Below are 22438 nucleotides of genomic sequence, written 5' to 3' on the forward strand. Positions count from 1 at the left end.
CCAAGTTGAATTCTTGATATTCTTACAAGTAGTGTGGACAAACAAAGCTATAGGCTGAGCCCCCAGTCTTGGGGTTTGTTCATATGAAACCTAACCCCACAAAGGATAGGTCAAGCCTACTTAAAATTTGGCCTAAGAATCACACCCAAGAGAACGTCTTTTGTTGTTCAGATGTGGCCTCTCTCTCCAGCCAACACAACAAGCAAACACACTGCCCTCCCCCTGTCTACAGGGACATATTTCCAGGGGTGTGGACCTCCCTGGTGACATGGGACAGAAATCCTAGGATGAGCTGGGACTCAGCATCAAGGGATTGAGAAAACCTTCTAGGCCAAAAGGGAGAAGAGAGAAATGAGACAAAATAAAGTGTCAGCGGCTGAGAGATTTCAATAGAGTTGAGAAGTTATCCTGGAGGGTTCTTATGCATTATATAGATATCCCCTTTATAGTTTAAAGTGTATTAGAGAGGCAGAAGGAAAGTGCCTGAAACTGTACAGCTGTGTTCCAGTAGCCATGTTTCTTGAAGAGGATTGTATAATGATATAGCTTTCTCAATGTGACTGTGTGATTGTGAAAACCTTGTGTCTGATGCTCCTTTTATCTATGGTATGGACAGATGAGTAAAAAATATGGATTAAAAATAAATAATAAGGGGAATAAATGTTAAAATAAATTGGGTAGAGGGAAGTACTAGTGGTCAATAAGAGGGAGGGGAAAAGGGTATGGTATGTATGAGTTTTTCTTATTTCTTTTTCTGGAGTGATGTAAATATTCTGAGAAATGATCAGGGTAATGAATATACAACTATGTGATGATATTGTGAGCCGCTGATTGCTCACCAAGTATGGAATGTTCACACGTTAAGAATGTTCGTGTTTGTATTTTGATTGGTTTTATTAATAAAACAAACAAACCTTAAAATATTAAATAAAAAAAAAGAAATGCTTTGGGCTTTGTAATTAAGGCGACTTTTAAAAACTATTTAAATATTTTAAATTGAAAGCCAGGAAAAACTCAAACTAGATTCAAACTACATTGACCCGTGTGTTGTCATGGTTACACTATCAGGAAAGTCGTCCTAGGGGAGCTAGGGAACGCTAGACTCGAAACCATAGAGCTCGGTTTTGATCATAGAGTTGCAACTTCCTGATTCCTAGAGGGCACTTCCGGAACGCTGCTTTACTCATTGTTGCCCAGGCCAAACTTTGGTAGAATCTCTCACGTGCAGTAGAGTGGGATGGGCAAGAGCGTCCGCTACCCGGCTGTCGTGAGCACGGCTTTGTGATTGGCGAGAAGGACAGAGGCTGTACCTCCGGCTCAGGCGCGCTTGGCCTGCGCGGCGGTCGCTAGGGTGGCGTTTGTTTAACCTGCAGTTGGTGAGTGTGTATGAGAGCGTGGGACGGGTTTGGGGCGTGGGAGTGTAGAGACGGCCCACCTCTGGACGCGGAAGTCTAGGACCTGGTGCCTGTTTTCCCACGTGCGTTCCGTCCCTGAATTCGAACAGGACCACAACCCATGTACTCTTGGACAGTACTGGTGTCCTAGTCTCAGTTTCCCCCGTTGTCAGATGAAGGCAGTACTGCCTGCCTTGTCTAATTCGGGTGGTTGTGACAGTATCAGGGTGTTCCTATAGGTGCCAGTCCCTGCAAAGGACCTCAGGGATCGGCCATCCAGTGACTGGTCCAACCTTCCCATTCTATGTATGTGAAATCTGAGGTCCAGAGAGTGGAGTGATTGACCAAGGTTACCTGGTGAGTTGAAGGACAAACCAGTTCTTGGAACCAAGTCTGAGGTTCCAGTGCTACGTTATAAAGTTTTGTTCAGTTATGGAAAAGATGGACTTCCAGGTGTGGTCCTTCCTGCATTTGCTTGTCACTTGACACAAGTGACTTCTCTTTGAGCCTCCCTCTTCTGTGAGTGGGCATAATAATGACAGTAAATACTTTATGGCACTTATGTAGGAGACATTGTTCTCAGCACCTTATCTGAAGCCTGCATTGGTGGGTGATTGTGAGTCCAAGAACTTTGAGAGGCCCGTGCTGGAGGGCTGACTCCATAGCACAGAAAAGGTGCTGTGTAAAAATGTATTAATGTTTGAGTGACTGAGAGGCTCTTTGCCAGTCTAGGGTGCTGGACACATTAGTTTCTGTTTTGCTTTGGAGGTATTGTCTGTGGATAACCTTGAAAAATTGGAATATCACTAATTATTATCCTGTTTATGAAAGCTCAAGGGGTCTGAGGACAAGGACACACATGTTATCTTTCAGGGAGTAGGGGAAGGGCTTAAGGCTCTTATTTAAATTATCCAGATAATTATCTCATTGCATCCCTTCACTTTGATCTTCATTTATTAATATATTTGGCCAACAAACATTATTAATAATTGGGTAAGTATTAGGCATTGTGCCAGGCCTTGAAATCTAAAAATGTAGAAAACCTTATGAACTTATAATTTATGAACTTATAATTTAATGGAGGAATAGAGCATGAGACCTTTTTCACTCCCTATGGCTGGCGCAAAACAGTTTCTTAAATATTTTTTACAATTATCCCAGTAGAATATAATAAGTACTGTAAAGAGGTGTGTACTGTGTGCAACATGTGCAAATTGAAAAGAAGTGACTGTCTCTGCTTAGAGGAGTTGGAGAAGACTTCTTGGAATAAGTGAACCTTGAATGACGAATCAGAGTTGCTGGGGTTAAGTGGAAGGAAATCTCCCATTGTCAACTTTGGCCTATTTCAAGAATGATGAGCAATTTAAGGCATTTTAGGGGGATGATAGGATAAGTAGTTGGAAGAGGTGTGTTCAGATCAACATATGAAGAGGCTTAGGTGTCAATGGATTATAAGCAGGGGAGTGATTGGGTCAGCATTCTTTTTAGCTGTAACATGGAGACTGGACTGACAGGGACAGGAACCATTCAGTCCTTTCATTGATACAGCATTTATTGAGTGCTGCATCCAGACACTGCTGGATGCCAGGGATACAGCTTGGAATAAAGTAAAATGATTGCTGCCCTCACAGAGTTCTCAGTCTAAATCAGAGCAGGTAAACAAATAGGCCCTCACAGTGTTTATTATTATTATTATTATTATTTTGGCATGGGCAGGCTCCAGGAATCGAACCTGGGTCTCTGGCATGGAAGGCAAGAATTCTGCCACTGAACCACTGTTGCCAGCCCAAAAAGAATATTTTGTTTTTTCTAATTTTGGAATGTGCAGGCTCCTGCATATCAGACCAGAATTCTACCACTGAGCTACCCTTGCACCGTCACATTGGCTTTTAAAGTGAAATCCCTGGACCAGCAGCATCAGCATCACTGGACAACCTGTTAGAAATGCAAATTCTCGGGCCACACCCCATACCTCCGTAATCAGAAACGGGAGGTGGAGTTTTGCAAAGCCCTCTGTGGCATTTTGGTGCCCATGACGTTTGAACTCTGAGCTACTGTAAGGTAGTGAGCAGTATTGAGGGGCTAACCCAAGTTAGGGCTGGAAAGGAAGAGTTGTACTTGATAGAGATCTTGGTGCCAGATTTACTAGCTTTAGGAATTGAGGAGTCAAGGGTGAAGGAGTCTCTAGCTTGAATCAACTGGCCTAAGGGCTGACTGCAAATGATGAAACCAGATGTGAAGGCATGTGTGCTTTGTCTCCAAAGCTTGTGCTTTTCCATCCCTTCATACCAGCTCTGTGGCAGTACCTCCCAAATCTTTTCAGGTCTTATACCACAGAGAAAATGATATTTGTACTGTGCAGAGGGCTGAATGGATGAGCTTGGAGGGGACCACCTGGAGGACTTGAGGCTGCTAAAAGCTTGAGGTAAACACCTGGGGTATTCTAGGTGAGAAGAGCTGAGAAGAATCAGTAACCCATTCTCAGTACAGAGCAGGGGAACTTTGCTCTGTGGGCTATGCTGAGAAATAGGGGTGCTCGCTAAATTCGGCAATACAAATAAAGAACCTGAAAAGAGTTTATATCCTTTGATTCAGTAATTCCATTCCTATAAATCTCTTCCAAGTATATAACAAAAATGAATTTTGAAAAAAGCCTTCTGTTCATCTTAGATTGTTATTATAATAAAGAAAACAGAAAAACAATCCAGTGGTAGCATAATCATTTTTTATATAATCACTCAATGGAATGTTGTGCTGGCATTAGAAATGTGTGGTTGTGGTGCCATTCCGAGTGACAGAACAGGCAGCACTGCAGGAGTGGGTTGGCGGGGGAAGATGCTGAGTTCATTCTGAGGAGACTGAGTTTGAAGTGAGTCATGTCCCATGTAGAGAGGGGGAGGGCATTGAGTTTGTTTGCCGTGTTGGCTGAGAGATAGGCCACATCTGAGCAACAAAAGAGGTTCTCTCGGGGTGACTCTTAGGCCTAATTTTAAGTAGGCTTAGCCTATCCTTTGTAGGGATATGTTTCATATGAACAAACCCCAATATGGAGGGTTTAGCCTATTGATTTTGTTTCCCCTGGAGCGTGCATTCTTAATCACCATGTAATGGTGTCACTTGACAATATGTTCTTAGTTTTTATAATCAGGAAAATGCCAATTTTCTTTTTATGGCAGTAAGAGGTCAGATAAATAGTACTTTGATCTATAAGAAATGAAGATTTTGTAGTTGGAAGATTGTTGACTATTTTAGAAGTTTGTTGGAGACCAGACTTAGCTGGCTCTGTTTTGTGGTGTTGAAACTCATTTAATGCTTGTTTCTGCATGACTCATTCCTCCAGGCATGAGTGGTTCCCTATGCCTGGGTGTCATGTCAAGGCTGCTGACAAGATGCAGAATGTTGCCTGTCCTGGCCACCTATGGCCACCATTTCTCCAGGTACGTTCCCCGCAGGTTTTACCCTGGTGGCCCAGGAAGAAGGAAACGCTTGGTGCTGTCTCGCTTGTTCCAGCCACAGAACCCAAGGTACAACCAAGTGTTGTCCTTGGAGGACAAATCCGATAACCTGACCTGTAAGAGCCAGCAGCTGATGCTGCAGATGGGCCTGATCCACCCTGCGAGTCCCGGCTCTTACCACCTCCTGCCTTACACTGTTCGTGCCATGGAGAAGCTTGTGCAGGTAATAGACCAAGAGATGCAGGCCATCGGAGGGCAGAAGGTCAACATGCCGAGCCTCAGTTCAGCAGAGCTCTGGCGAGCCACCAAGAGATGGGACTTGATGGACAAGGAGCTGCTAAGACTTAGAGACCGACATGGCAAGGAATACTGCTTAGGACCTACCCATGAGGAAGCCGTTACAGCCCTGGTTGCCTCCCAGAAGACACTATCCTACAAGCAGTTTCCATTCCTGCTGTACCAGGTGACAAGGAAGTTTCGGGATGAGCCTAGGCCCCGCTTCGGTCTTCTCCGTGGCCGAGAGTTTTACATGAAGGACATGTACACCTTCGACTCCTCTCCAGAGGCCGCTCGGCAGACCTACAGCCTCGTTTGTGATGCCTACTGCAGTCTCTTCAGCAGACTGGGGCTTCATTTTGTCAAGGTCCAGGCAGACGTGGGCAGCATTGGGGGTACGATGTCTCATGAGTTCCAGCTACCAGTGGATATTGGAGAGGACCGGCTTGCAATCTGTCCCAGCTGCAACTTCTCAGCCAACATGGAGACACTAGACTTGTCACAAACAAACTGTCCTGCTTGCCAGGGACCACTGACCAAAACCAAAGGCATTGAAGTGGGGCACACATTTTACTTGGGCACCAAGTACTCTTCCGTCTTCAATGCCCAATTTACCAATGTCCAAGGCCAACTCTCCCTGGCTGAGATGGGGTGCTATGGCTTGGGTGTGACAAGGATCTTGGCTGCTGCCATTGAAGTTCTGTCGACAGAGGACTGCATTCGCTGGCCTGGCCTCCTGGCTCCTTACCAAGTCTGCCTCATCCCCCCTAAGAAGGGCAGTAAGGAGGAGGCGGCCACAGAGATCATGGAGAGCCTGTACGACCACATCACAGAGGTGGTGCCACAGCTTTGCGGGGAACTTCTGCTGGATGACAGGACTCATCTGACCATTGGGAACAGGCTGAAAGATGCCAACAAGCTTGGCTACCCTTTTGTAATAATTGCTGGCAAGGGGGCCCTGGAGGACCCTTCACGTTTTGAGGTTTGGTGCCAGAACACTGGCAAGGTGGTCTTCCTGACCAAAGAAGAAGTCACGAAATTACTGAATTCAGTACAGGTTGTCTAAGTGCTCCCCTAGCCTCACCCCTACTCCGTCTCACAGCCTTGGCCTACATTCTAATGCTGCATTTCCCTACATTCCTATCCCAGGCTGGTCTCTACAGAAACAGGACACCTCATGGAAAGTGAAACCATGACAGGGAAACCAATTTTTGTCTGGTCATTTGTGCACATGATTTGTATTTAAAGTTGTTGACTTGGTCTCTTTCTCTGGACTGTTCTGCCACATGCCATTTCTTTTATATTCTACTGGTGGACACTTCTCTTAGGAGGCCGAGAGGCAAGAAAGAGACCCAAGTTGTACTCTTGGCCCTGGGGCAAGTCACAATCCTCTCTCAGTTCCCATGTGTTCAACGGGAGTGGCTGGCTGCACTCTCCTGGCTGACACACTGTGACCAAGGTCTCTTGCTGCCAGTGGTCTGAGAGCAGGCTCACCGTCTTCCTCCATTGAGAAGTTGGACTGAGGGTGTAAGGAAAAGAACGAAGAGATCTGACTCTGCCACTGATTCACTGGTGACCTGGACACGTCTCCTTCCTTTCTGGGGCCTCAGTTTCTCCGACTGTCACATGAGAAAGTGGAACTAGATTTGTAAAGCCCTACACTTGCCATTGGGTGGTTTTAAGAGAGGTTCATACATGAGGAGCTAGTTCATTTAATTCCTCCACAATCTTAAGCTGCCCAGGAAATTGCTGTAATTAGCTAATGGCTCAAGCCAAAACTATCTCCAGAGACCTAGCTCTATAGAGACAGCTTAAGAACTGAGATCATGTTATATTGATTGAATAAAGTCAAACTGTTGGAATGAGCCTTGCATGTTAATTTGAAATATTGGTAACGCCTGCCATTTTTTTTAAAACAATTTTATTCATATATATTCACACACCATACAATCTATCCAAAGTATGCAATCAGTGGCTTATAGTAAGTATAACCAGGGTTGTACATTCATCACCACAATCACATTTAGAACATTTCTAATACTCCAGAAAGAAAAAACCCATACCTCTTATCCCCCCACCCCACCCCTGTAATTGACCCTTAGCATTGATGTGGTATATTTGTTTTAGTTCAGGAAAGAATATTACAATATTACTGTTAACTATATTCTGTAGTTTGCATTAGGTGTATTTTCCCTATATACCAGTCTATTCTTAACTCCTTGTGCTAGTGATGTATATTTGTTCTAGTTTATGAAAGAACATTCTTATATTTGTAATATTAACCACAGTTATGATGCACAACAGGATTCACTGTGTTATAAAAGTCCCATGTTTTATCCTCTAGATTTCCTTCTAGTGACATATATGACACTAAATTTTCCCTTTCAACCGTAATCACACATAATATTCAGTGCTGTTAATTACATTCACCATAATATGTTACCTTCACCTCTATCTATTTCCAAACATTTACAATCAACCTTATTAAAAATTCTGCACAAATTAAACATCTATTCCCTGTTCTCTATCCTCATTCAATCTCCTGGTAACCTATAGTCTAGATTTTAACTCTATAAGTTTACTTATAATTAGTTCATATTAGTGAGATCATACAATATTTGTCCTTTTGTGTCTGACTTATCGCTCAATATAATGTCCTCAAGGTCCACCCATGTTGCATGCATCATTCCTTTTTACTGCTGTAGGACATTCTGTTGTATGCATGTAGGACATTTTGTTTATCCATTCATCTGTTGATGGACACCTGGGTTTCCATCTTTTGGCAACTGCAAATAATGCTGCCGTGAACATGGGTATGCAACTGTCTGTTTGCATCCCTACCTTCAATTCTTTGACTATATACCTAGTAGCAGGATTGCTGGATCATATGGCAGTGCTATATTTAGCTTCCTAAGGAACCACCAAACTGTCTTCCACACTGGTTGTACCATTCCACATTCCCACCAGCAATGAGTCAGTGTTCCTATTTCTCATACATCTTCTCCAACACTTGTTATTTTCTGTTTAATAATGGCCATTCTAGTTGGTGTAAAATGTTACTGTGTTTTTTTTTCCTTCAATTTTATTGAGATACATTCATACACTACACAAACCATCCAAAGTATACAGTTATGGGCGGGCCATAGTGGCTCAGCAGGCAGAGTTCTCGCCTGCCATGCCAGAGACTTGGGTTCAATTCCCAGTGCCTCCTCATGCAAAATAGAAAACAAAGTATACAATTACTAGCTCACAGTATCATCACGTAGTTTTGATTTGCATTTCTCTAATAACTAGTGATGCTGAGCACCTTTTCATGTGCTTTTTAGCCAGTTGTATCTCTCCTTTGTAAAGGTGTCTATTTGGGTCTTTTGCCCATTTTTTAATTGGATTGTTTGCCCTTTTTTTGTCAAGTTGTAGGATTTCTTTATGTATTCTGGACCTGAAACCATTCTCAGATATGTGGTTTCCAAAAAAATTTTTAGTAGGCTGTATTTTCACCTTTTTGACAAAATCCTTTGATGCACAAATTTTTTTTTTTTTTTTTTTTTTGATAAATGAGGAGGTCCCATTTATCTAGTTTTTCTTTCATTGCTTGTGCTTTGGGTGTGAAGTCTAAGAAACCACCACCTACCACAAAATCTTGAAGATGCTTCCCTACATTTTATTTTAGGAGCTTCACAGTCTTGTCTCTTATATTTAGGTCCTTGATCCATTTTGAGTTAATTTTTGTATAAGGTGTGAGATAGGGATCCTGTTTCATTCTTTTGAATATAGATACCCAGTTCTCCCAGAATCATTTAAGAGGCTGTTCTGTCCCAGTTGAGTGGACTTGACAGCCTTGTCAAAAGTCAGTTGACCATAAATGTGTGTGTCTATTTCTTAACTCTGAATTCAGTTCCATTGATCAATATGTCTGTCTTTATGCCAATACCATGCTGTTTTGACCATGGTAACTTTGTAATATGTTTTAAAGTCAGGCAGTGTGAGTCTTCCTTCATCTTCTTTTTCAAGATGTTTTGGCTATTTGGGGCCCCTTACAAATAAATTTGATAACTGGCTTTTCTAAGTAGGCTGTTGGAATGTTGTTTGGGATTGCATTGAATGCAGACGTTCATAGAATCCGCTTATGATTTTTTATTTCTAAGGGGTTAGTAGTAATCGCCTCCCTCATTTCTGATCTTACTTTTTTGCATCTTCTCTCTTTTGTTTGTCAGTTTAGCTAAGGGTTTGTCAATTTTATTGATCTTCTTTCAAAGAACCAACTTTTGGTTTTGTTAATTTTAGTGGTTTTTTTTCTCTCAATTTCATTTATTTATGCTCTAATCTTTGTTTTTTATTTCCTTCTGCTTGCTTTGGGGTTAGTTTGCTATTCTTTTTCTAGTTACTGTAGGTGTACAGTTAGGGCTTTGATTATTGCTCTTTTTTGCTTTCTAATGTAAGTGTTTAGGGCTATCCACCTACTGTTTTAACAGTGCAGTGGCTTCCCCCCTTGAGCCTCTCCTTTTCTTCCTTTTTCCATGGTTTCTACACCCTACTAAAAAAAATCAAGGAAAAAAAATATGAGTGGTTGTCAAGATGTGTTTTAAACCGTTTCTTTCCAGTTATCAGGGGCAGCAAGCTTCACCCACCATTACGTTCTTGTTCTAGGTGCAGAGTTGGACCCCAGAGCCACTCATGGGTATGTGAGTGTGGATATTCATTTGCCTGGGTTCTGTGGAAGGTTAGGAGTGAACATGAGCTACCACAGCAGAGCCACTTCCTTTCCTTACTCCTGCACGCCAGATTGAAATACAAGGCGTTCCACCTTAGCCCCTACGAGTTCAGATCTGACAAGAATCTGTGGGGCTATCTCAAAATTACCACCTCCTGAAAACGTTCCTGACAGATCCTGGAAGGGGCTTTTCCTTGTGCTTCCCCCAGCACTTTCCCATAGGACACTGATCCTCCATGTCCCTTCTTGTTTCACACACAGCTCTGTGTATGGTCCAGTCCTCGTAATTAGTGGTGAGCTGCCCAGCTAAGATGCTTCCTGGCAACTTGTCTTAGCTAGAATAACCCCATTCCCAAAGCACACAACATGGGGTTTCTTAATTACATGTGTAGGCCGAGTCCGAGTGACTCAGGCTTACGATTGGAACTCTGAGCCCAAGATTCCTTTGGAATACTTTAAGTTTCAGGCCCAGAGATGTGGTTTCTGAGAATAAACCTAGAAAGGCTAGATGGTAAGGCAGGGGGCCTTACTCTTGGAATCACCTGAGTCCCACCTAGAGGTTCTGATTATGGTGATGTATATGGTCTGGGCATTGGGATTTTTAAAGCTCCCAGATGATTCTAACGTGCAGTCACAGTCAGTTGAGGGCTCCTGGTATAAGGTTGGTAACCTTTGGAGTCCACTTTGTAGTTGGGTATTTCTTTGAGTAATTTCAGTTGTGCATTATCAGACTGGTGTGAGCTCTCTCTGCTTGTGATGATCTGATCATTTATTTGTTGAGGTCCTGACATGTGCTTCGTGTTGTGAGGCTTTTTTTTTTTTACATGGGCAGGCACTGGGAATCGAACCCAGGTCCTCTGGCATCACAGGCAAGCATTCCTGCCTGCTGAGCCACCGTGGCCTGCCCCTGTGAGGCATTTTTACACGCTGTTTCCAGGCCTTACAAACTCTGCAAGGTATTCCCTTTTACAGATGATGAAACTTGAGGCTCAGTTTAAGCAGTTTTCTTAAGGAGGCACAACTGTTAAGCATCAGAGCCAGAATTGGGATCCTGACCCCAAAATATTCCTTTCCTATTACACTGCATGGTCCCTGCCCAGGCAAAAGTGAACTCAATAAATAAAACTGAATTATTTGTGTCTAATCAACTTTGCCTGAAGTTGATTAATCTTAAACTCTTCATAAATACGTGAGTTATAGACTGATTTGAGGATGAAGTAGAATCGTGGAATTTCAGAATGGGAGGAGAACTTGAAACCTGCCTGTCCAACCCTCTTTTCACAGATAGGAGACAGGCCTGGAGAGGGGATTAACCTGCGCATGCCATCTGACAAAACTCCACGTTATAGGCCAGGTACTAGTCCCTGAAATTATGCTACTGCTAGTCAGTCTTGTTGTATTGGGAGAAGATTGGCTGGATCAGTCTTTGAGCTTCATTAAAGCCTTGTAGGTTTGCTAAAACAACTGCTCATCATCTTTATTTTATAATAGGAAGACAAATACAGGGAGTACAATAATTTGCCCACGGTCAAGATGAACGGTAACTTCGGTGTCCTGATTACTTCTAGTGTTTTTCCTGGTTGCCAGAGGCAGAACGATGTGGTGGAATAATCAGAGCTTTGAAGCACAGATCCACCACTTACTAAAGATGTAGCTTTGGATCAATTACTTGCCCTTTGAGTGTCCCAGAGGCATCTGTAAAATGGTCTGAATAGTGTCCGTGTCATATAGTGCTGTGGGAGTTGAATGACCCCATTTATATGAAATGCTTTAACCCATAGTAAGCACTCAAGAAACACGTCCCTTGAGCCAGGTGACTTAGGAAATCACTCCGTTGGGAACCACAATTCTGCAATTAATTTGTTTATTTGATACCTTAATCTTGTTTTTTTGATCGGATGCTTTACACCCTTCCTGGAGAATGCCATGAGCAACCACACCTGTAGAGTGGTACTGTCTCCTTAGAGGAAAGATGGAAACATTCAAATTGTGTCCCTTACTCTCTCATTTCCAAACTTGCCAATTTTATCTCTTGCCATGAATTGATACAGTGGAGATGCTGGCAACATAACAGGCACAGGCTGTATTATCGTTGCTCATTCCTTGGGGAGATCTAGAAGCAACTGGTTGGGAAATATTTAGCAGAATTAATACTTTGGGACAAAGGCTGGTGCATAACAAAACCATCATGTAACTCAAGCTTAGAATGTAAATCAAGGGCTCCATTAATATTCTGTGTTTTAATGGAAGAAACACCTGCTGGGCTATCAATAAAGAGGCTTTGCAGAAATCTGTTGAAATTGTCATTTCCTTAACTTCTTGAGTGCCAGGCCTCTTTGCAGAGTTCCTGATAAATACTTCTAAACCAAGATGCCAGAATCCTTTTTAGAATGGATTATTAGGAATCCAAGAGTATGTAATGCTTGGTTTTAGAGTGAGGAAAATGGATTTTTAAAATTTCCTTATAAAGTGGAAAATAGAGATAAAAATATTTTTATAATGTTGCAAAGTTAAGGGTGTGATAGTTAGATTCAGTTGTCAACTTGGCCAGGTGAGCATACCTAGTTTTATTGCTGCGGACATAAGCCCATGGTACGTGAACCTCATCTGTTGCTAATTACATCTGCAGTCAGCTAGGAGGCGTGTCTGCTGCAATGAGTGACGTTTGACTTAATTGGCAGGTGCTTAAATGAGAGAACGCAATGTGGCACAGCCTAAGCAGCTGGGCATTCCTCATCTCAGCACTCACAGCTCAGCCCAGGCCTCTGGAGATGCAGAAAGAAGCCACCCCGGGGAAAGTTGTTGGAACCCAGGGGCCTGGAGAGAAGACCAGCAGAGACCATCCTGTGCCTTCCACGTAAGAAAGAGCCTCAGTGGAAAGTTAGCTGCCTTTCCTCTGAAGAACTAACAAAATCAACCCCCTTTTATTTAAAGCCAATCCGTCTCTGGTGTGTTGCATTCCCGCAGCTAGCAAACTAGAACAAGGGACATTTGAAAAAAATAAAGTGTACTTCAGGTAATTTTAAACAATTACGTACATTCTAGTGACCCAGGCTACAGACTCTGGGGTCACACTGCCTGGACCACTAACTAGCCATGTGAACCTATGCAAAATATGTCCTCATCCTCTCTGCACATCAGTTGCCCCTCTGTAAAATGGTTATGGGTAACACTGCCGGGCTCACAGCAGGTGCTCTGTAAGTGGCAGCAGCCCTTTCATTTGGCCACTTGGCCCTTTGGGTGTAGCAGGGTGGTGCAGCAGAATGCGATGGCACATTTAGACTCCCCAGGTTCAGGTGGCCTCCTGGCACAGGGATGGTGTCCATCTCTGTCAAGCCAGCAGCTCTAAAGGTTGCTGAGCTTCCACAATTAAAGCTTAATTGACCTTGGCTAATTAAAGGTGTATAGGGCCAGGAGAGTGAGGAAGAGGCACTTACCAGTTAATGGTAACTGAGGATGCCCCATTTGCAAGGGCAGAACTTGCTGCCCAAGAGCGACATGGACTAGTGGGAGTCCCTGAAGCAGGGCATCAGGTGCTGTGCGGATTTGGCTGTAGGCCTGGTAGGAGTTTGTGCAGACATTGGATTGTTCTACCCAGGCAGAGTGGTTGGGGACACTGGGTGACACAGTGAGTGCGAAGACTGCATAACCTTGGAGTGAGCAGGCAAGGGCAGCTGTGACTATTGCAAACTCCCTGAAGGCAAGGGCTGGGTCTTGTTGCTACTGATACCTCCCCTGAATTCAGGGGAGTCCTGAATTCAACTTCTGACTACTTTTCACTGGCTAGCTGACTTTGGGCAAGTTAGTTCACCTCTCTGCCACTTTTTTTTTATCAGTAAAATAGTCCTATTAAAAATAAATAGTAAAATAGTCCTATTAAAAATACTTGCTCTCTTTTTATTTCTTTTCCTGAAATTTATTAAAAATAAATCAGTAAAATAGTCCTATTAAAAATACTTGCCTCTGGGCAGGCCACGGTGGTTCAGCAGGTAGGAATGCTTGCCTGTGATGCCAGAGGACCCCGGTTTGATTCCCGGTGCCTGCCCATGTTAAAAAAATAATGATAATACTTGCCTCTCTTTTTATTTCTTTTTGTGAATTGATGCATATGTTCTAAGAAATGATCATGATGATGAATATGCAACTATGTGTTGATATTGTTAATTACTGATTATATATGTAGAACGGAATGATCATATGTTAAGAACGTTTTTGTTGCTATACTTTTAAAAAAAGATTAATAAAAAAAATCCAAAGGAAAAAATAAATAAGGTGTGACAGAAAATTTAGATTCCAGACATAATAAACCCCTCTGCATTTGGTTCTCATCCAGTAGGTGAAGGTCTAGAGTGAATATACTATCATCTTTTATCCTCACCTGTGGAGCTCACGGCCTACTTGTCTCTCAGGGGGTGGAAATAAAGCTTCCAGAAAATGGAAAGTACAATCATTACCCTCCCCGCTCCATGGGACATGACATCCAGGGGTAAAAGTCTCTGTGGCAACATAGGACATGACTCAGTTGATCCAACCTCCCCTTCCTGGGCTTGCACAGGGCTTTTGGTGCTCCTGGCCACAGCCCCACTCTGAGGGACTTCACGGCCCACTTTTCTCTCAGTAGGTGAAAATAAAGCTTCCAGAAAATGGAAAGTAACTAATTCTTAAACCAAAAACTTGGGGAACCTTGCTCAAGTTTTCTCCACACAATCTCGGCCCCACAATCCCTCTATTAGGTGCAGCCTGGGTAACCTTTGAGAATTTGTAGTTATTTCTGTTTTTAAAAGAATCTTTGAAATTCCCAATAAAGAAAAATCTAGTTCGGGGATATCAGTTGCTCTAATCTTTCCAGCTCTCTTCTCTCCCCTCACCTGTGAAAAGGCGTCAGGTCCCTGACACCTAAAACTTCATTCCTAAAATTTCTCTTTGGACAGAACTCCTGAAACTTGCAGTGAGGTGTCTAAATGAGGATAACCAACTATTTCACAACAGCCACTGTTTTGTGCAGATTTTTTTGTTGTGTCAGGGCTGCTGGGGAAGTCACTCAGCTTTCCCTGTGGCCACTTCAGGAGCACCAGCTCAAGACTCAGGAGTCAGTCTGAGAGCATTGCTAGGCTCTTACACTCTAGCAAATTCTGTTCTTAATGGTGAAGTACGTTTTCAAATTGGGCCCTTCTGCAGAGGCTTCAAGTTGTCAAATCCCATTTGGGATTCAGCTTAAGGTATCCATGTAAGGTTTGCTCTAAATGTTGCCCTTTTAAAGAAGTGTTTGTGAAGGCAAAATCCCCCTTTCCATTCATAACTTGCAATTTCTCTTTAATTTTATGAACATAATTAAACTCTCTTTTCTTTTGAAACCTAAGAGACCCTGACTTTTTGTAGAGATTTGTGATTACATTGTCAATAAGACAATTACTGTTTTATTTGCCTTACTTCCTGTATAAAAATAAATATGTCAAGTGAAATCTAAAAAAAAAAAAAAAAACTTGCCTCTAAGATGTAATAACATGAAACTGGGAGAGGAAGCATATAGGGCACTCTGTACCAGCTGCTCAATTTTTTTGTAAAACTAAAGCCGCTCTGAAAAATTAAATCTATGAAGAAAAACAAAACAGAACCCTGTTTCATAGAGTTGGGAAGATTAAATGAGCGAATCCATGTAAGGCACTTAGAATGGTGTCTGGCATATCGTCAGTGCTCAATAGATGGTAACTGTTACTACTGAGCCATGCCAGCTTAGTCGCCATGCCTGGAATATGCCCTTGCACAGCTCCTGCCTTTGCTGTGCGTGCCTCCTGCCTGGAAAGCCCTCTCACCTCATCCTACAGCCCAATTCCTTCTTCACCTTCATGGTCCAAATCCAGCTTGTGTGGTGGCTTCCACCCTGATCTATTCGGAACCATACACTCCCTCAGCTGTGCCATCAGTCAGTACTCTGCTGAGCAGAGGCTGCACTAGTCCCTGGCCTCTGACTCACAACAGGTGCTGCATTGGTCCCTGGCCCCTGACCCTCTAAGCCGACTCAGTTTCCAGAGAAGTAGGAAACCAATCAAGTAAGCAGTTACAATGCAGGGTGGTAGGTGTCATGATGGGTGCAGGTGCCATGGAAATACTTGGGATTAGGAGCCAGAGAGGATGCCCTGGAGGAGACAATAGGACCTGAATGAAGGCTAGGTATTAAATAGTGAAGGGAGGAAGAGTGAGGCCAGGGAGCAAGTCAGAGGAAAAGTATTCCAGGTTGAGGCAACAGAATTGCGCAAAGGTCCAAAGCTAGGAGAGCATGGTAAGGTTGGGAAATATAAAATACCAGGGTCACAGATTGAAGGGTTACCATAAAACAAGGTCTCTCCCATGTGCTTCACATAGATTAGCTCATATTAATCCCACAGCACCTGCGTGAGGTCGATGCTCTTATCCTGCTCACATTACAGATGAGGAAACTGAGGCACAAGGAGTCTAAGCAGAGTGCCCCGAACTATTTATCTAGTCCTTTGGAAGCCCTGTGCCCTCCTCCCTGATAAACAACCATATGCCGAGTGGCTGGGCCAAGGGAGTCAGAGAGAGAGAAAACCAGAGAGGTGGTAAGGGGCCAGGCCCTGGAGAGCCTTGAATGCCACACCGAGAGAACTGGTGAGAAGGGGGGTCCTTGAAGGCTGAGAACAGGGATATGGACAGACTTGCTTCTGGTGGCTGTATTTCCCTTCACTGGGTCAGTTCCAAGCCCAAGGCTGGTTTGGTTTATTATATCTACTCAAAAGCATGACCTTGGAGGCACTTGAACTTGATGCCCTGCCCATGGTGGGTCCCTGATAAGGAAGAGTAAGGAAGGTGGGCTCTGGAGCCAGAAGCCTGGGTTCAAATCCTGGCTCTAACACAAGCGAGTCCTAAGGGTGGCGGGAAAGGTCTGCCTCGAAAGTCAGGGATGCAGATCCTGATGCAGGTGCCTCGGCCTTGCCCTCGTCTCTCCTCCTCTCTGGACCTCCATTTCCTCATCTGTAAGATGAGAAACGGGGTTGAATCCATGAGGGGGCTTCTCACTCGGCTCTGCAGCGTGGCCCTGGAGGCACCAGACGACGACCAGGCCCTCGCCCCCCACAGGAAGCTTGAGCGTCGCCGGCCACCCACCGCAGCCGGCCCCGCCCCCGGGGGAAAGGGACGCCCAGGGCCCGTCCCCCGACCCGCCGCGCCCAGCTCTGCAGCCTCACTCCGGCTCCCGTAGGTTCGCCGCCTGCTGCAGCGGGGCCGAGGTCTGGGGGCCTGCGCACTCGGTAAGTGGGAGAGGGCGGGAATGGGGCCAAGCGGGAATGGGGCTGGGCGAACTCGGAGGGCCCCAGCGCCGCTCTGGGGTCTGGAAACCGTCCCTGGAGCCAGCCGCCGGCCCACGTGCCAGGCCTGCGCGGCCTGCGACCGTGCCTTGCCGCGCGGCTCGGAACTCTCCCAGCCCCGGGGTCTCCCCGTCCCTGCAAAATTCTAGTCGTTCCCTCCTTAGGCCCAGGTCAGGAGCCTTGCGCGGGCGAAAGTACACTGTGCCTTCTCAGTGTGCAGGAACCGGAATGCCAGGTGCGCCAGAACCACCCAGAGTCCTCTCTGCTGCTCCCAGGCCTGTGGGCTCCTGAGCCGGATCTTTGCAACCGGCTCCGCATCCAAAAAGGCTAGCAGAAATCAAAGGGGGCAGAGCCCGTGGGTGGGGAGACCATGAGCCTCAGAGAGGTACAGCAGAGGTTGGTCTTGAGCCTGTGAATGCTGTTGCTGTTGCTTGTGTGCAAGTGTGGACCTAGGAACAGAACTCTTGTTTTATTTCGTTCATTTGTTAGCTCTTCCTTCATTCAACCATTCAGCATCACACTCGCTGACCCCCTAGGTGGGTCAGGCCTAGGGCGTTCTGACCCCTGCCCACTGGGCTCACCTCAGAAAGGGAAGCACACTCTAGAAATTGGTGTGTGGTAGTCTTACAGGGGTGAGGACTGATGTTTGGAGGGTGGGATCTGCTCTGCCTAGCATTCAGGGAAAACTTCGCACTCTATGTCCCTAATGCAAACGCAGCAGGAGTTGGCTCAGGGACAGACAGGCTGCTGGAGGCAGGTACCATGCCTGCAGACAGGGAGCCCTCAGACCTCATCAAGACCCTGCATCTGGTCTTCTTCGTCACTTTCTGGGGCATGCAGATCTGGGTGACATTCATTTCAGGTGAGTCTGAAGGAAGAGACCCATGACTTCTGCTGGGTTCCTGGGTTGTTGAGTACCTGCTGCATGACTGGCACCAGGCTAAGGCACTTACAGACCGTACCTCAATGAGGCATCACAGCAACTGCACCTTCATATTTGGCAGCATATTTGCCCAATTTACAGATGAGCAAATTGAGGCTCAGAGAGGTTAAGTGATTTGCACACAGTTTTTATGTAGCAGAGCTAGAATCCATACTAGTATCTGGTGAGGGTTTATACTGCCTGCTATTTAAACAGAATGATAAGCCCTTACAAGAACACAGCACATTGCAAAATACAGTGTTTAAACAATTGTGTGAGGCAGACCATGAGTGTCCCTATTTTACAGATGGGAAAACTTAGGCTCAGTGAGGGCAGGGACTCACTAGGATCAGGCAGTTGGTCATTGGTCCTCTCAGTAGGTCCCAGGCCTCCTGCTGCCCATCCCATGGCACTCTAAAACAGGCATAACCCTTCTCAGTCTTGCTGGGCCACCAGGACCCCAGATATCTCTGGTATCTGGGGAGGTGACTCCTGAGGGCTGTACCCTCCCACAGTGGAGGGTCTCCCCAACTCTGCAAGGGGCCCTAGAGCCATGGCAGTCTCTCACCTGGGTTTGAGAAGCCAGGGGTTAAGTCAAGGCTGCCTCATCAAAGGCAAAGGACAGAGTGCCTGGTGCCCATAATAAAACAGCTACTACTACTTACCAGCACGTGCCAGCACTGTTGTAGGAGCTATACATGTTCTCTGCCATTTAATCCTAATAATAACCCTTTGAGGAGATGCTATTATAAAATCTCTACTTAAAGATGAGGAAATTGAGGCACAAGGAGATTACAAAACTTGCCCAGAGTCACACAGCTATTAAGTGAAAACAATTGAGGTCGGATCCCTGGTGCTTTGACCTGACATGCTATGCTGTTAACCAACACTCCAGCTGCCTTGTCCATGTCAGCATTTGCAGACCCTGGATGTAGATGGGCCCTGTGGGGTATGGGGGGTGATGAGGGAGGGGCCTGGGACCCACTCATCACTGCTGGCCATTGATGCCCCACCCACTCTGTCCCGCAGGCTTCGTGATGGGCAGCAGCTTACCACGGCACATGCTGGACTTCATCCAGAGCCGCCTCTTTCGCTTCTACTTCCACACTGGTTCTGTCTGTGCCTTCTGCAACCTGATGCTTTTTGCCATGTACCACCCACGCGAGCTCCTCAGCAAGGAGGAGGCCACCCAGGTACACAGGCCCCTCGCCCTCCCAGCCCAGCTTCTGGTTTGGCTGTCACACAGAGCTTTGGCTAACCTCTCTGGGCACCCCTCCCTGCTCAAAATGCATTGGTGCCTCCCCAGGGTGCATGGAATCAGGACCTTATGCCTGAGCCCAGGGATCAAGGCCATTCACCTCCTAGTCAGCTCTGTTCACCTCCTGTCACTGTACCATCTCTTTGCTGTAGCACTACTACACTGCTCACTAGTCTTAAACATACCAGTTAGGCACCCATGATACATTCTCTGAGTACATGTACTGTGCCTTGCCCTCAAAGAGCTCGGTCTTATGCTGCGCGTGGACGAGATATAGGACAGAGACCAGGGAAGGTACCTGAAGAGGATGAAAGGTCAGAAGAGGTTTCTTTGCCTTTCTATATGCTGAACCCTCTGCCAGAAATGCACTTTCTTGTTTATCAGCTTGGGCCTCTTCACCCTCTAAGTCCTAGTTCACATGCCATCTCCTCCAGGAAGCCTTTCCTAAGCTCATCTCCCGCTCTGTGAAATCAGGATCAACCAACACCTCCGCTCAGCAAAGTCATGCTGCTTGGGCCACGTTTGCACCCTAATTTCATAGTGGATGGTTCCCCCTTCTCTCCCTGATGATTTGGTTGTTCTTTGAAAGCAGAGCTCAGTGCTCAGGGTGGGGCCTAGCCCAGAGACAGCTTCCGTGAAGGTTCTGGTAGAATGATATAAGAGCTTGGGTTTTCCCAGCCCTGATGTGGCCAGAAGTGTTCAACCAACCTCCAAAAGAGTGAGTGGGATGTACTTCTAGCCTAAGAATTATAGGCTAGAGGTAGCTGCATGGGTTCTAGGTTATCTGAGACAGGGCTATGAAGCCATCTTGCAGGATTGTGCCTTGCACACCTTGCTGCTTGCACTCTCGCAAAGCCTTTTCACGTGCAGTGTCTGATTTGATAGAGGAAGGAAAGCACTATATCACTGCCATTTGTTGAATGCAGGTACCACTGCTGACTTCATTTCGCAGAATATTCTGAGGCTCAGAGTTTAAGTAACTTCACCATGGAAGTATGGATGTAAACATGGGTCTCACTGAGCTCTGTGGCTCTCACCACAGCCTGTCATGGTGGGGGCAGCAGTAGGGCCATGTCCTGACCTTTTCTTTCCTGTCCTGCTGCAGCTAGTCATCTTGTTTCTGTGTGTGGCCATGGCCATGTTGAATGCCCAGTGGTTTGGGCAGATGACTTCGGACATCATGAGTGACATGCACCTCATTGAACAGAGCTACGGCCTGGGCCATGACATTGGCCTCTTCTCCAGGAAGTCCTACACACACCTGCGGGCCACCAATCCCCGCTACCAGGCTCTCTGCAGCCAGCTCACCCGCTACCAATGCCTCTCATCCCTCTGTAACCTTGGATGCATGGTCTGTAATGGCCTGAGTTTGCTGTACCTAGCCACACACCTCTTCACGCTCTAGACCCCTCTGACAGGGGAGGGGCCATGTGGCATCTCTCAGATGAATTTCTAGCCCTAATAGGGGGGTCCCCAACCAACCTGCTGTGCATCAAAGGCCCCCAAATCTACACTCTCCCTCAAACCTGGAATGTGAGACTACAAGGGGTTGTAAGGACCAGGAGAGTTGGAGGTGCATACTGGGCCTGGCCCCAGGTCACACAGCACCTCTGTCCCATGAGGCCAATGAGGCTGGCACCTGATCTCCCCTCAACTATCCCAGGGTTTATAGTGGGCCCATTTCTAGCCACAAAGGCTTTTCCCTAGCTGCAGAAGCACTATGGATCCCTACACATCCACAACACAGTGGGGTCCTGTGCTCCATTTTCTCTGGCCTTTCTGCAATGACTGCCCACTAAGTGTTAGAAGGGGGCAGGTTCTGCTTCCTATGTCAGGTGGAGATGAAAGTGCTACAGAACCAGAGCATAGCCCACATCCAATTCTGCCTATCCATTTCCCATTTTACAGATGTTCGGAGAGGAGGAATGTCTTGTGACCTTGGTATGAGAGTGGGTCAGGGCAGCATCTCCAGGACTCCATTCTCATAAGGCCAGTAGCATTTGAACACAGAATCACATCTCAACAGGGTTGGGAATGCTTTCCTTTTCCCATCTCTGTGGTGACTTGAAGGCCTAAGGACCAGGAGGCCAACAAGCCTCAGCTACTCTCTGCACCCCCTACCATTAGGCCTAGGAAATGAGAGAAACTGGTCCTAAGTATTGTTATAGTAAATGCTCCAACTAGGGCTGGTGACCATTGTGAACCTGTCAGACTGAATAAAATTTCCCATTTTATTTTTTTGCTCTGGTAGAGTTTCTAAACCTCAGCCTATTGACAATTTGGGCCAAATAATTCACTGTTGTAGGAAAGGTGTCCTGTGCATTGTAGGCTGTTTAGTAGCATCCCTGGCCTCCACCCGCTAACTGCCTGTAGAATCCCACCAAGTTGTGACAGCTGTCTCCAGACACTACCAGATATCCCCAGGGGTTGAGGGGTAGGGGTGTCAAAATCACCCCTAGTTGAGAACCATTTGTCCAGTGCTATTGGCTTGCCTAGAAGTGCCTTGGATAAAGTTCACTTGAGTAAAGAAATATTTATTGAGTGTCCATGTGCCAGGTTCTGTATTGAGTACTCCACACAGAAGTTCCATGGACAGGCCTGAGGTAGGTACAGTGAGTCGTTTTACAGATGAGGCAGGCTTCAAGCACCGTCCCTTACCATAGTCACAGAAAGTCAGCAGCCACCAGGATCCAACCCCTGACCTAAGAGTCTTCATTCTAAGTCCCTTTTCTTCCCTTCCCCCTTCTGCCCCATACAAACTAGGGGAAGGGGACAGAGACCAAAGAGAAGGTGGAGCAGAAGCCAGCTGGTAACCGGGCCTGCCAAGAAGCTTTCTGAAAGGGCTAGAAGCTGAGGATGAAGGTCACGTAACTACCTTTCTCTGGTGCACGTACTCTTGAATGTACATCCGAAATCTCATCTCAGTCTCACAATAATGAGAAGGGGCTGGAGTAATCATTCTGAATGTTTCACAAATAAATAAGATGGCACACTGAATGTGCTGTTGGTTTCACTTCGCCCCATGAGCATGAGGTAGACTATTCTGGCTGCCACAGGGAACACTGAATGCCTCCTCAGGCTGTTGCTAACTAAATATTAA

At 45.7% G+C, this 22438-nt stretch overlaps 1 protein-coding gene across 5 annotated transcripts; it reads left to right on the plus strand.

The window, feature by feature from the left end:
- Positions 1-1198: 1198 nt before the first annotated feature.
- Positions 1199-22084, plus strand: PARS2 (prolyl-tRNA synthetase 2, mitochondrial). 5 transcript variants are annotated; one of them, XM_077149545.1, is made up of 6 exons: positions 1199-1376; positions 16932-17101; positions 17323-17393; positions 17877-18020; positions 19110-19273; positions 20444-22084. In XM_077149545.1, the coding sequence occupies exons 3-6, from the start codon at positions 17387-17389 to the stop codon at positions 20741-20743; spliced, it is 615 nt and encodes a 204-aa protein (XP_077005660.1). In that variant the 5' UTR covers positions 1199-1376; positions 16932-17101; positions 17323-17386; the 3' UTR covers positions 20744-22084. The 5 variants fall into 5 exon arrangements, with proteins under 5 accessions (XP_077005660.1, XP_077005661.1, XP_077005662.1 ...); XM_077149546.1 differs by lacking the exon at positions 17323-17393; XM_077149547.1 differs by lacking the exons at positions 16932-17101; positions 17323-17393.
- Positions 22085-22438: the final 354 nt, after the last annotated feature.

This window comes from Tamandua tetradactyla, chromosome 2 (assembly GCF_023851605.1).
Source record: "Tamandua tetradactyla isolate mTamTet1 chromosome 2, mTamTet1.pri, whole genome shotgun sequence".
Lineage (NCBI taxonomy): Eukaryota > Metazoa > Chordata > Mammalia > Pilosa > Myrmecophagidae > Tamandua > Tamandua tetradactyla.

Coding starts and splice junctions, on each gene's coding strand:
- PARS2 (XM_077149543.1), top strand. CDS start 4,737: ATGAGTGGTTCCCTATGCCTGGGTGTCATGTCAAGGCTGCTGACAAGA.